General features: G+C 50.3%; 1 protein-coding gene across 2 annotated transcripts in view; it reads right to left on the bottom strand.

Annotated features, from left to right (window-relative positions):
• UBE4B (ubiquitination factor E4B) overlaps nt 1–14,899 on the bottom strand; it is a 73,533-nt gene that overhangs the window by 14,562 nt on the left and 44,072 nt on the right. For both annotated transcript variants that reach the window (XM_077249656.1, XM_077249655.1), the window contains 6 exons: nt 14,541–14,679; nt 14,320–14,419; nt 13,516–13,643; nt 11,378–11,476; nt 11,026–11,261; nt 10,222–10,348 (listed from right to left, as the gene is read on the bottom strand). In XM_077249656.1, coding sequence (XP_077105771.1) covers nt 10,222–10,348; nt 11,026–11,261; nt 11,378–11,476; nt 13,516–13,643; nt 14,320–14,419; nt 14,541–14,679 — 829 coding nt within the window. The remainder of the gene's footprint in view (nt 1–10,221; nt 10,349–11,025; nt 11,262–11,377; nt 11,477–13,515; nt 13,644–14,319; nt 14,420–14,540; nt 14,680–14,899) is intronic.

Here is a 14,899-nt window from a genome sequence, read left to right as displayed (position 1 = left end):
GGCGGAGTTGTATGGCCCATTTGGATATGTGTTTTGAAACCCAAGTGGAAGCAAAGGCTGGGCATAGAGCAGCTGCAGCCGCTTCAAAGGATGACTTCGCAAAGGATTCTATGACTACCGTTAGAATCCTTCAGAGATGCTCCGCCAGACAGTGGAAGCACCGTGTTGGTGGACAGCCTGGAAGCTGGGGGGTCCACCGAGGGAGAAACAGTCCAATTGGTGGTAAGTTCTGGAGAAAAGGGATATAAAAGGCCAAGGAGTTTTCCCCTCTGAAAAAGTCTGGTCGGATTCTCTCTTTCTCTGTTCATGATGTCCTCGAATTCAGGGTGAGGAGCGAAAAACTTGGAAGGTGGTTTAGCCCGTCTAAACGAAACCACCTGATCTGCGGGTTCCGTAGAGGGATCCTTGATGCCACAGGTTTGGTTTATTGCTCCAATGAGATTCTGGACCATATCCCTCATGGTAGCGATTTGGTTAGAATCCAGCTCCGAAATATCCTCCGAGGGCGCATCAGAGAACGCCTCGCCTGACTCAGGGGAGGAGGATCGGGAGGACTCAGGGGAGGAGGATCGGGAGGACGCCGACCGCAGAGGAGGACCGTGTGGCGAGATGGAGCGAGAAGAGGACTCAGACCATTGTTCCTGTCTGGATCTTTTGCGGCTTATCATGGAGGGCTCGGAAGGAGGCTCCTGCGACCCGCTGGCTACTGCGGGGGTCTGCAGAGGTAATCGATCCAGCACGAACACCAGAGTTTGAGACACCCGAGTTAGACCCGCTACCGATTGTGACAGAGAGGAGGCCCAGCTAGGGGTGGGGGTATCACTCAAGCGGAGCAGCTGGGGGATCCTGGGCGGTGGGAACAATCGGGTTGCTGCGGGTCTGACAGAGTGGGGAGGACTGATCTGAAGGAAGTTTTCAGTTACAGGACGAACATGCAAAGTATTTGACTAAGGCAGAAGTAGCGGAGGAAGAAGTAGGAGGACGAGAGCGGCCTCCCTTAGAGGTAGACATTTTGAAGGGTCCCTGAAGAAAATGCCAGAGGGTCAGGGGACAGGGGGGCAGAGGGGAGTGTCAGTCTGCAGTGCAGAGCTACTCATGGCAGACGAAGTAGGGATTTTTGTGTGTACTCACCGTAAAATCCTTTTCTCCGAGCCACTCATTGGGGGACACAGGACAATGGGTGTTATGCTGCTGTCACTAGGAGGCTGACACTAAGCTGAGACAAAAAAGTGTTAGCTCCTCCCCTGCAGTATACACCCTCATGCTGGCTTCCAGAGACCCAGTTCAGTGCAAAAGCAGTAGGAGATTAATAACAGTACAATACCTAACATTAGAGTATAACATGTCAAAGAAAGTCAGGAACCAAGAAGGTAACAAGCCATAAGGCTAACAGGGTGGGTGCTGTGTCCCCCAATGAGTGGCTCGGAGAAAAGGATTTTACGGCGAGTACACACAAAAATCTTTATTTCTCCTTCGCCACATTGGGAGACACAGGACCATGGGACGTCCCAAAGCAGTCCCTGGGTGGGAAACAATACAACCAAATAAACTCCGTGTACCAACTGACTATAAATGCGCGACGGCCGCTTGCAGAATACGTCTGCCAAGGGCCGCATCCGCAGAAGATTGAATGTGGACATTATTATTATTATTATTATTATTATTATTATTTATTGTTATAGCGCCATTTATTCCATGGCGCTTTACAAGTGAGGAGGGGTATACATAATAAAAACAAGTACAATAATCTTGAACAATACAAGTCATAACTGGTACAGTAGGAGAGAGGACCCTGCCCGCGAAGGCTCACAATCTACAAGGGATGGGTGAGAATACAGTAGGTGAGGGTAGAGCTGGTCATGCAGCGGTTTGGTCGATCGGTGGTTACTGCAGGTTGTAGACATTGTAGTGCTTTGAGAAAGTATGCAGGCTGGACCACGTTGCGGCCTTGCAAACCTGCTCCGCCGTTGCCTGGTGCCGGATGGCCCAGGAAGCACCCAACGACCGAGTGGAGTGTGCTCTAATCCCCGCCGGGATAGGTCTGCCCCTGACCAGATAGGATTCTTGGATAGCAGACCGAATCCATCTGGCTATCGTGGCCTTAGACGCAGCTAAACCCTTTCTGTGACCCTCCGGGAGAACAAAGAGGGAGTCCGATTTGCGGAAATGAGCTGTTCTGGAAATGTACCTCCTAAGGGCCCGTACCACATCCAGGGTATGAAGGGCCTTTTCGACCCTGTGTTTTGGCTGTGGGCAGAAGGAGGGAAGAATGATGTCCTCATTAAGGTGAAAAGATGAGACCACCTTAGGGAGAAAGGCCGGAGATGGGCGTAGAACTACCTTGTCCTGGTGGAAGGCAAGGAAAGGCGCCCGGCAGGATAAAGCGGCCAATTCTGAGACCCGTCTGATAGATGTCACTGCTACAAGGAAGGCAACCTTCCAGGAGGACAGTTAGCGGGACGTCCTGCAGAGGTTCAAACGGAGGTTCCTGAAGAACGCTCAGAACCAAATTGAGATACCAGGTCTCTAACGGCATCCTGTAGGGGGGTACCACTTGGGAGACCCCCTGAATGAAGGTCCTGACTTGCAGGTTGGCAGCGATATTACGTTGAAACAACTCGGATAAAGCGGAGATCTGACCCTTGAGGGAACTCAGCGCCAGGCCGGAATCCAAGCCGGACTGTAGGAAATCCAAAATGGAAGGGATTGAGAAAACGAGCGGAGGGCGACCTCGGAGCCTGCACCACGAGAAGAAGGTTTTCCAGGTGCGGTGATAGATGCAAGCGGAAGACGCTTTGCGAGCGCTTATCATGGTGGGAATGACCTGCTGAGGGAAACCAGCTTGGGTTAGAATCCAGGTTTCAACAGCCACGGCGTTAAACGTAGGGCCCCTGAGCTCTGGTGGAAGATCGGCCCTTGGCGAAGCAGATCTGGGCGGTCTGGTAACCGCCAGGGAACGTCGGATACGAGCTGAACGAGCTCCGCGTACCATGCGCGACGTGGCCAATCCGGGGCAACAAGGATGACCTGAACCCCCTCCGTCTTGATTTTTCGGATCACCGTCGGCAGTAAGGGAAGCGGAGGAAACACGTACGGGAGTTGGAACCGATGCCACGGGGATATCAGTGCGTCCACCCCGATGGCCTGGGGATCCCGAGAACATGCTATGAAGTTGTGAACTTTGGCGTTCAGTCTGGACGCCATCAGATCCACGTCCGGGGTTCCCCAGCGAAGGCAGATTTGCCGGAAAACTTCTGGATGAAATTCCCACTCCGCCGCCCAGTTCTCGACGCCCGGAATGTGCACCGCGGAAATGGTAGAGTGGTTGGCCTCGGCCCAACAAAGAATGTGGGAGACTTCCTGCATCGCCGCCCTGCTGCGGGTACCCCCTTGATGGTTTATATACGCCACGGCTGTGACGTTGTCCGACTGAACTCGAATTGGGTGACCCGCAAGCAGGGGGTGAAAGCGTCTCAGAGCGAGTCTGATCGCTCGAATTTCCAGGATGTTTATAGGGAGCCTAGACTCCCGAATCGTCCAACGCCCCTGGGCAGAGTGGTGTAGGAATACCGCTCCCCAGCCGAGGAGACTGGCGTCGGTAGTTACCACCAGCCAGCGGATCAGGAGAAAAGACTTCCCCTGGAGGATAGATGAACCCAGAGTCCACCATGTGAGGGCTTGCCTGATCCGTGGGGACAGAGGGCATGGCCGATCGAGGGATAAGGGACTCCTGTCCCAGTTGTCCAGCAGAGCCTGTTGTAAGGGGCGGAGATGGAGTTGAGCGAAGGGGACAGCTTCTATTGTGGCTACCATTTTTCCAGGATCTTCATGGCAAACCGGATGGACCGTGGACGAGGGTGACAGAGCGTCCGAGCTCCCTGCTGAAGCTCTTGGGCCTTGGACCGAGGAAGCAAGACCAGTCCCCTTGATGTGTCCAGGATCATGCCTAGGAATGAGATCCGTTGGGCAGGAATGGGAGAGGACTTGTAAGAATTGATTAACCAGCCCAGGCGCGAAAAAGAATCCAAGGTAATGCGGACGCTTGCTTCGCAGGCCTGATAAGACGGACCTTTTATGAGGAGGTCGTCTAAGTATGGCAACATGACCACGCCTCAAGAGTGAAGAATGGCCATGACGGCCGCCATGACTTTTGTAAATACCCTGGGCGCCGTGGCAAGACCAAAGGGTAAGGCTGTGAATTGAAAGTGGTCCTCCAGGATGGCAAAACGGAGAAACCTTTGATGTGGCGGGAAGATTGGGATATGAAGGTAAGCATCTTTGATGTCTATTGATGCTAGGAACTCCCCTCTCTCCATCGAGGAGATGACCGGAGAGATTCCATCCTGAAGTGCCGTACTTTTACGTACTTGTTTAGTAGCTTCAGGTCCAAAATGGGGCGTACCGTCCCGTCCTTTTTTGGCACGACGAAGAGGTTTGAGTAGAAACCTCCGAATTTCTCGTGTTCCGGAACCGGAACGATGACCCCGCATTGGCGGAGGGATTCGATGGCGCAGTGAAGGGCGCGAGACTGAGCCCCCGAACTTGGGAGACGAGAGGGAAAAAAACGTGCTGGAGGGGAGGCGGAGAATTCTATTTTGTAGCCAGATGACACCAGATCCCTGACCCATTCGTCGTGGACGACGGAGAGCCAGACTTGCTGAAAAAGAAGCAGACGTCCGCCTACTTTGGAGGTGTCTACTGGAATAGTCCCCGAGTCATTGTGAAGGGAATCTGGCAGGCCTGGACCCTCTGGTTCTGGGTTGCCTAGGCTTTCCTCGCCAGGACTGATTCAGCCTGAAAGAAGGTCGAGAGTCTCTGTCTGAGCGTGCGGATCGTTCTGATCTGGATGAGGGGGCAGAATTGGACCAGAATGGGCTACTGCGAAAGGGCCGAAAGCGAAAATACTGTTGTCGCTGAAAAGCAGCTTTGGGCCTGTGTTGCGGGAGGAACTTGCTCTTTCCTCCTGTAGCGTCGGAAATAAGCTGGTCTAGCTTTTCTCCAAAAAGACGCCCCCTCTGAAAAGGAAGGGAAATCAGAGACTTTTTTGAGGAGGAATCTGCACGCCACTCTCTGAGCCAGATAGCTCTCCTAATGATGATGGCGTTCGAAGCCGCAGTTGCTGCACAGTCCGCTGCGTCGAGGGACGCATACATCACAATCTCCAGCCATGGCAATTTGTTTGGCCAGGTCCGCCACCTCAGACGGAAGTTCCTGTTCCTGAATGGATTTCGCGAGGGCATCTGCCCAGTAAACCATTGCCTTGGCAACCCAAGCCGCAGCGAAGGAGGGAGATAGAGAGGAACCTGAGGCTTCGTACACTGAGCGAGCTAGAGAATCTAGCTGGCGTTCCGTGGGATTCTTAATAGAAGCACCATCAGGAACGGATAAGAGAGTTTTGGTTGCCAAGCGCAAAACCGGAGGATCTACTAGTTGGAGAATCCGTCCAATCTTTAACAAGATCTGCGGAAAAGATACTTCGATTCCAGAGCCTTTTTGCCTGTAAAACGCTTCTCCGGACGCTCCCTGTGTCGCCTGACTATATCCAGGAAATCTGGGTGAGAGGCGAACGTCTTATGGGAAGACTTGTTTCTCGTAAAGGAAACGGAATGGTCCGGAGCAGAATTAGAGTCATCGTCCACTTTTAGTGCATGATTGACTGCCTCAATGAGGGAGTCGACAGCAGACCTAAACTCCGGAGCATCCGGGTCTAAGGATGCATCAGAGTCATATTCAGAGTCGTGATCGCTACGGGCCCCTAGAGAGGGTGAGCGAGAAGTGGAGCTACCAGAGGCTGACTGGTGCGGTGAGTGCTCAGGGGAGGTAGTGCGGATCCGTTTTCTGGATGACCGTGCCTCCTTCCGTTGAGAGCGGCCCCTGCTGGCCGATGATTCCCCTGTTACGGAGGGATCTCTTAACCCAGGAAAAAGAGAGCCCCGCTCCCCAGAGGGGTCCTGAAGGGATTTAATCGCTTTGGCTAGCGAATCCATGGACTGTGACAGTGACGCGACCCACTCAGGGGGACTAGATACACTGGGGTCGGTGGCGGCGGAGGGCTCCTGGGCACCTGGGGCATCGCAGGCTGGGCAGAGGAGGGAACTCTGAGGCCGAGGGAGTGGAGCCTGGCAGGTGGTACACGCAGTAAAAAAGGTAGAATGCACCTTGGTGGTCTTTCTGGTCCTTGACTGGGACATGGTGTACCCCAATGTAAGAGATAGTGCTCAGGGTCTGTAGGCTATGGAAGCGAGGGCGACGCTGCAAGGGAGAACCTAACGTGGTCTCCTTACCCGTTGTCCTGTGTACCGGAGAGAGAGAGGAGCAGCGGCGGTGCAGGAGGAGCAACAGCCGGCGTTCAGAGCGCTGCACGTGGAGGAGCTGAAGCTGAGGCGTGCAGGGAGGAAAAAGATGGCCGCTGGGGGTTGGGAGGGTAATCTCGCAGAGAGCGAGAAGCGCCAGGACCGGGAGGTGGAGCCGCAGAATGATGCGAAAACGGGTCCGGAGCCTATCGGAATCCGGCCTGTGCTAGGCCGAAGCCGGGGACTAAATTTGCTGCTTCAGCCCGGCGCGCGGCCGCGGAGCGCCGGCCCCTAGGGGAGACCCTGAAAATAAGTGAAGGAGCCCTCCGGAACAACTGGGACGACCGACCTCCCCCCCCCACATGTTATGGCACTTACGCCGAATAGAGGGGGAATGCAGAGAAGCTCGCTGCAGGTGAGCTGTGCCCGGGGCGATTAGGACGGTGCAGGGTTGGGGGAAGCCTCTATCCACCATCCCCATAAAAAGGGGGGTGGAGAGGAACCGTCCGCCTCCTTCCATCATCCACTTTCTCAGTGGTGATGCAGTGGGGGCTGCACGGACGCCACAATGCAAGGTGCCTCTGAACAGCCGAGGGAGAACCTGGTGGGCAGGGCAGAATGTCCGGCAATAAGGCCTGGCTGCAGAAGAGGATACTGGAGGTGACACTCCAGTGCTCGTCTGATAAGGGAGGGGAGAGATCGGTGCCCTTGAAGGGGCCCGTCGCCCCTAAAATCAGCTCAGGCAGTGGCATCCCACATCGCAGGAGAGGATACGGAGAGGTAAAACTCCCGTGCTCGCCTGTTGTTGGTTTGGGGGAGATCGGAACATGAAAGAATCTGTCGCCCCCTTCGTCCGGAATAAAAAGGTTTAAATCCAGTGTGCCTCCTACGGACACTAAGCTTGAACTGGGTCTCTGGAAGCCAGCATGAGGGTGTATACTGCAGGGGAGGAGCTAACTCTTTTTTGTCTCAACTTAGTGTCAGCAGCATAACACCCATGGTCCTGTGTCCCCCAATGTGGCGAAGGAGAAAAGCGGATTCCAGGTGGATATAGCTGTCCGGTTTGCGTGGACCTCCGGAGAGAAGTAGACCTTTAGGTGTGAGCTCCTGCTGCAGTCCGGGATGAACCGCAGATGGTGACCACTGAAAGGGCGCAGGAACGTGTGCTCTGCGCGATGTGTGGCGCCAAGCAGCGGCGTAGAGGAGACAGTCGTGGCCTAGGAGCACCAAGATGGCGCTGGTGGGCAGGGAGTACAGAGATTGTCGGGCGGGAGAAAGCCCGCCCGATGAAAGCGGAAGTGGGCGGAGCGCAGCACCGGAAGTAGGCCCAGGCAGAAGCCGGGGCCTAAATTACCAGCTGGCGACCGCCGGAGGAGAGAGCCGCGGTGCCGGAGCAGTGCGCCACAGTTAGAAAACGGAACGGCAGCCTGCGAAGGCTGTCACGCAGGATGGAACGGCCGTGAAAACCCGCGGCGCCAGAGCAGTGGAGAGAAGCAGGGAGCAGCGGCGCAGCAGCCTGTCAGGGCTGTCGCGCTGGATAAGGTAGTGCGGCCCCATTTAAACCGCGGCGCCGGAGCAGTGCGCCGCAGGAAGAAGCGGCACGAGAGCCTGTCAGGGCTGTCTCACTGGAGAGGGCGGTGCGGCCACCATGAAAACCGCAGCGCCAAGTGCGGCCGCCGGGGTAGGAAGCGGCGCGGCAGCCTGTAAAGGCCCCGCGCCGGAATAGAAGGCAGAGGGGCCGCAGATGCCGCATGGGGAGGAAGAAACGCGGCTGCCTGCAAAGGCCGCCGCGTAATACAGTAATCCCGGGCCGTGCTGCTGCAATCTGGGTGCAACCGACGACCAGGTATTCTGGGAGGCCCTAGCAAGACCCCCCCCCCCCCATGAAAGATCTGGGATGGGATGGGGAAATACTCACCTCAAACCTCCCACGCCGATACTAACCTGAAGAGGAATGAGACGTCCAGGGAGCTGATGGACATCCTCGTCTCCTCCGACCGACCGACTCTGGTGGGCGAGTGGGTGGGGGACGGAGCCAGGACCGGACTTCTGAGCACGCTTGTGTGCTAGGATCATGGTCCTGCTGAGGGATCTATGAGGATACGGGGTGGCAGTACACGCTGTACTCATAGTCCGTATTGTGGGACTACAGGTGTGACTGATCACCCTGTATCCCTCCGGAAAACCTGAAAAGAAACGACGCACATTGAGGTAGGTAAGGGTCTAATGAAAGACCCGTGTCCACCTCCTACTGACACTAAGCTAAACTGAAGAGTATAATGCCAGTCGGTGGGGTGTACACTGCAGAGGAGCTAACTTTTTTTGTGCATAGTGTCAGCCTCCTAGTGGCAGCAGCATACACCCATGGTTCCTGTGTCTCCCAATGAGAGGCGATAGAGAAATACTTACAGCCCGGAGTGACGGCTGTGCTTCGTCTGATTAGGGGGAAATTGTACTGCCCCCGGGACGATTACACGATATGAGGGCCACATTTTAAAAGCGTTTATTTCAGCATGTGCAGGGAGCATAACTAAAAAAGCCACCTTGTCAGAATGCAGCATCAGTGCTGCACAAGTGGCTCTTTTAGTTACAAACCCCTGAGGGGTGACAGGTTCCCTTTCAAGTAGCACCATGGATGTGATTATGTGAAGACACATAGTGAACAGTTATATAAGGCGCATGAAATATGGGCATATCCGGAACAAATATTAGATCTGGAGAAGGTACACTGCTCAAAATAAAGGGACACTTAACACAATGTAACTCCACATCAATCACACTTCTGTGAAATCATCATGTCCAGTTATGAAGTAACAATGATTGTGAATCAATTTATCCTGCTGTTGTGCAAATGGAACAGACAGCAGGTAGAAATGATAGGAAATTAGTAAAACAACCCCTATAAAGGAGTGGTTCTGCAGGGGGTGACCACAGACCATTTCTCTGTTCTCATCCTTGTTGGCTGTTTTGGTCATTTTTGCATTTGGTCACTACTCTCACCCCTTAAAGTACAGTAGAATGAGGCTACATCCCACAGAAGTTGCTTAAGTAGTGCAGCTCCTCCAGGATGGCACATCAATGTGAGCTGTGGCAAGAAGGGTACCGGTGTCTGTCAGCACAGTGTCCAGAGAATGGAGCAGATACCAGGAGACAGACCAGTACACCAGGAGACGTGGAGAGGGCCGTAGGAGGGCAACAACCCAGCAGCAGGACCGCTAAGTCAACCATCACATGACTGTTACCTGGTTCCCCTCACGAAAAAACAATGTCAGAACCTCCGGGATCCGTTGAAGCGTTCCAAAGTTATTACCTCAAAGTGACAGTGGTCAGAATTGAAAAATTGGCCTGGATATTAACGTGCAAACCACCTTGGGAGGTAAATGGGTTAAAAGGCATCTCCATTCATGGCCATAGGGATTTTTAATTTTAATGTTTGCCGCTAATAGCAGAGATACCTGGTCACTACTGCTGGACTGCGCAACTCTTACAATCTTGTCCCAATTAGGCTGAAGCGCTGCTCTGACGCCAACAAGTTCAATTTTTTTTTTCTTTAGCACGAGTTTCCTAGCTGCCGAGCTTCAGTGGTCCTGCGCTCCCGATACTGCGGAGGCAAGGATCGCACAGCTCACCCAGTAGCACAATGAAGTCTGACCCGTTACTGAAATTAGACCACACTGTGTTCCAGGCAGGAAGGAAATTGGGAGGCCAGGGAGTGGTGCACGCCATCTTGATAGTTTAGACACGTGGCCTCTCACACTGCTGGCCCAAACTGAGCGCTTTCTGATGCTGGGATAACAATCACTTTAATATTTGATCAGTTGTGCTTTGTACATCATGTCTAGTATGAAAATATTTATTAAAATAAAAACACAACTTCCCTCATGCAATTCCAGGCTGATTCTTGTGGTTTTTGTACTGAGCCACTTACTTGAATTCTTCCATAAATGTGCCGTGATGAGCCGGATTCTGCCAGAGGCTTTTAAAGATGGTGCTTATGTGGTAGCGAATGGTGAACTTATCGTAGAACTCGCTGGTGGCGCCCGTGTGCTCAACATCTGGAGAGAGAAGCAAAAACGTTTACCGATGGCCAAGCCTGAGAAGAAGCAGGCCACGAGACAGAGCGTTACTTCAGAAAAACATGACAGTCCCCCTGGAGCCATGGAGGAGCTGGAGGCCGTGAGAGAAGCAGAGAAAATCTGATTTTGCAAGTCGACAGTGGAAGTAATGGAGGGAATCGCTGTAGCAGAAACCATGAAAGAACTGTCAGAATAAACACAAGGTCAAGGCATGCGAGGTTAACGCATCTCTCACATCCCCGGCCATTAGCTACTAAGGAGGCCACGAGATGTCCTTCATTAATGTTAGGAAATTAACCAAGTAAACATGTAAAACACCCAGCGACCAACAGGGACCTCCGCAAAATAATACAGCACATGTATATTATAAAATATATAAATGTCTTGTGTTATTATAGATGGCCTGTGCAGTCACATTGAAAACAAAAATAAAAAAAATATATACATACATACATGTATATTTTTTTATCTGGATCCAAATCTTTTGGATTAGGAGAAGGGTGAGCGTTTGGTTCGGTCTGATTCTGAATTCACGGGCTTCCCATGCTTCGTACTATGGTGCTGTTGTAGTAGTAAACGCTGTGCTGCCCTTCACTATCCTGTTTCGTTAAACCCATCAATGAGAGATCATGGTGAACGGCCGCCTGGTTCCATACCTGTGTAAAACTTCATCAGAGAGGGCACAAGAAGTTTGACTGACGAAGGGTGACCTTCGATCATCTCAAAAAATTTTTGAGTCCGATGCTGGATAGCCGGATTTGTCACGAACATGACCTCCACCAATTTGGCCACCAGGTACGGGTTTCGGATATAATTCTGGTTGCATAGCAGCACCACCAGGAACGTCGCAACATCCTGAGTACAGGACTCGAAGAGAACCTGAGGAGCATATCTGAGGGGAAACCCAAGAAAATCAATCAGCAAAGCCCCTCAAGGAAGATGTACAAAATCAACATAAAGGAACATGAGAAGTATTGCACAAACAATGGGAGACAAAGGTTTACTTACTGCACAATAAAAAACAAAAATTCAGCTACATCTTCTACATAAAACTCAGGCAGTGCAGCGAATATCTTGGGAATGTCTGGGTTTAAAGGCAGCGTTACACTGGAAGAGATAAAAAAAAAAAAAATACATATAGACACATTCATTGTCCTGCAAGACAAAATTTAAGGATGAAGCTTTCCAGGTTTTTTTTTTTTTTTTTTTTTAATTCGTTTATTAACAGCAAGATAAACAGTGTTACATACATATTTGTATCCAACATTATTGAACATTGTATGCATTACATATATACTATGCCCTGTCAAACATATAAATGTTAGAACAGTTGTAACATATGCCTTATGTAAATAAAAAGACTATACAACCATAACTCTTAATGTAGAACTGTACCTACGCTAACCTCTAAGTCGCCGCCATACCTCATACCCGCCCCTCCATGCGATACCGCCAACCACCGCCAGAAATGAGCGGAAGAAATAAAAGAGAGAGAAGCACACCATGACATATCTATAGAGTGAGGTGGGAGGAGTTCCATCTGCCCAAAATTTTTTCAAACTTCCTCGGACATCCCCTATTTTGATATAGCGTGCGTTCATATGAATTAACCAGGTCAATCCAAGCTCTTATAGAAGGACATGAATTTCCCATCCACCGCAACGCCAATACCTTCCGTGCCATAAAGAGCGTCTCGCGCAGAAAAACGTCTATATAATGATCCTAAGTCTCCTCCTCCCATACTCCAAATATACAAACTAGTGGATCAAGGGGTACAGGAATTGACAGCAAGGATGTTAGTAGTGATGTCACCTCCTTCCAATAGTGATAAGTAATAGGACATCTCCATATCATGTGGATAAAGTCTGCGTCTATCGCATGACATCGTACACACACTCTGATGTTTGAAATCGACCCATTTTAAATAACCATATTGGGGTTAAATATGATTGGTATATTATGTATAGCTGGGTCATCCTGTTGTTAACTGATGGTGATACTTTAAGTGGAGATTCAAGGATGTCTTCCCACTACTCCTCCTGCATATTAGGAAGAAGTCCCTCCCATTTCCCCTTAACAGAGTTAACAGTAGATGTGGTACCTGAAGATAGCATGTGTGTATATAGGGAGGAGATAAGACCCTGAGGGCCCTGCGACTTAAGTATCCCTATCAAGGGTAAGGAGGATATAGCTCGATCTGCACCTGTCTGTCTCATATATGACTGAATAGCTGACCTTAGTTGTAGATATCGAAAAAACTGGGATCTCGGTATGTCATATTTGGTTTGCAACTGCTCATAAGACAAAGATCCCCCCCATCGTACAGATCGCCTATTGAGGAGACACCATACCCAATCCAAAAATCTGTGGACGGGTGGTTCAATAAAGTTGAAAAGTAGCCTTTTTCCACAATGGCATTTCTGCTATAATATCCATGAATCCAACAGTTTTTTTTAATTTGTCTCCAAATCAACCGCGCCAAGCGTAACAAGGGCAACATACGGGGAATGTTAATTCTCTCCAGCTCCAGAAAGTGTAATGGACAGTCTATTTGAACCGAGTGGAGTAGGTGGCTTTCAGAGTTGGGGAGGCAATTATTAGGCATCCATTTATTGAGAGCCCTAGCCTGACCAGCCACATAATATAGGTAAAAATCTGGCAATGCCGCTCCACCTCCCCGTTTCGGTCTCTGCAGAATAGATAGCTTAATTTTGGGCCTAGATCTTCCCCATATGAAAGTCGTAATATGGGAATTCAGATTTGTGAAGAAGAATTTAGGGATTATCACAGCACTATGCTGAAGACAGTAACTGAGTTTGGGAAGTAATATCATTTTAATTAAATTGATACGCCCAGCTACAGAGAGTGGAAGCCTGCTCCATGCTGCAAATTTAGACTTGACGAATTCTAACAAAGGGAATATATTAAGTTGGAAGTCAAGCCTGCTGCATTGAGAGATGTATATGCCCAGATATTTAAAACTAGATACAATAGGGAGGGGGGAGATTGTCCCTAGACCAGGCATTGGACCATGGGAGAGGGGCAAGTTATCCAGGTTTAACAATACAAGTGACCGACTTGTTCCTCTTTCCACTTTTGCCAAGTATATTTGGAGGGAAAGTCACGTCATCTGAAGGAAAACTGACCTTGGGTAAGCAGGCTCTACCATGCGTAATAAGAGTTGTATAACCATCCCATAGAAATTGAGGCATCTTCTGAGGAAGTTTTCATCCAGTAACCCGGCATCGGCACAGGCCTTATAACGCACTAGTTTCTGCAGTAAGAACAGATGGAGGAATCTTTTAGTTTGAGGTTTTTGCATTAAAAAAAACTGCACAAAAGCAAAATGAGAGCAAAAAAGAATCAAAAGAAATCAACTTAAAGAGGACCTGTCACTGCGCAGATAAATTGAGTGAAATAACTAGTAAAATCCCTGACTACCCCCGATTCTGCCTCTCTTTTCCGTTCTGTGCCAAGACGCTCTATTGCAGAGATATTCCCATAATTACATTTGGAGCACAACATGTGAAATCTCAGCATGCAGCTCAAATGGTGGCTTCTTCACAGTCTTCTCTGGAGGTGTGCGCCTTCACTCCTCCCTCCACAGCTCTGCAGCACCTGACACCGCTACGTCAGCTGCAGGGCTGTGATTGGCGGAGTCTGCGAGAGAGGGGTGAAGGCGCACACCTCCATAGAAAACGCTGAAGAAACGACCAGCTGATCTACAGAGATTTCACATTCTGTGTTCCAAAACAAATCTGAATAACTCTGCAATGGAGCGACGCAGCACAAAATGGTAAAGAGTGGCAAAATCAGGGGAGCTCGGAGATTTTTACATGGTAATTAACTCAATTTTTTTTGGAGCAAGTGACAGCTGTTATTTAAAGGCGGAAAAAGCAGTGAATGCCAATCACTCAAATAAAAAATATTCCATAAAGATATGAACAAACCTTGAGCTGAGTTTTACAGCGTTTTAGCATCTCTCTGTGCCTGGCAGCAAGTGGAGAATCTTTCCACTGACTTTCATTGTTCTTCAGCTCTTCCACTGTCCTAAGGATGATAGAAACATATGGATCACTACTGTCTCCCTAAACTGCACACAATGTATACGACTACCATAAACTTTAGGCAGAGTTGACGAAGGAGGCTTTTACGCTGCAGAGCTGCTCACCTGTTCAGCTCACGAATGGCCCTTAATCGCCGAATATAACGGCGGCAGCTAGGCAGGATGGCGAGGTGATGAGCGTGCAAGGTCAGAAAGAAGCATTCTGTAGGGAACTTAGGCTCAGAAAACGAAGAAGGATCTTGATCTACAAACATAAAATATACAAATAAATTGGATATACAATATTGTAGCCACAATGACAATGGTAAAATGTTCCATCCATTAAAGGGTTTGTCCAGCGTTTATCATTACCAGGTGAGCAACACTGATGATGTCACATCTGTACACATCTGCCAGGATGTATACAGGATCCACAGCTGTGTGCAGACTTAAGGAAACCCGCTTTGCGCAGCTCCCGATTTGGA

This window comes from Ranitomeya variabilis, chromosome 4 (genome assembly GCF_051348905.1).
Source record: "Ranitomeya variabilis isolate aRanVar5 chromosome 4, aRanVar5.hap1, whole genome shotgun sequence".
Lineage (NCBI taxonomy): Eukaryota > Metazoa > Chordata > Amphibia > Anura > Dendrobatidae > Ranitomeya > Ranitomeya variabilis.
The sequence above is the reverse complement of the archived record's forward strand: the minus strand, read 5'-3'. Positions and strand labels throughout refer to the sequence as shown.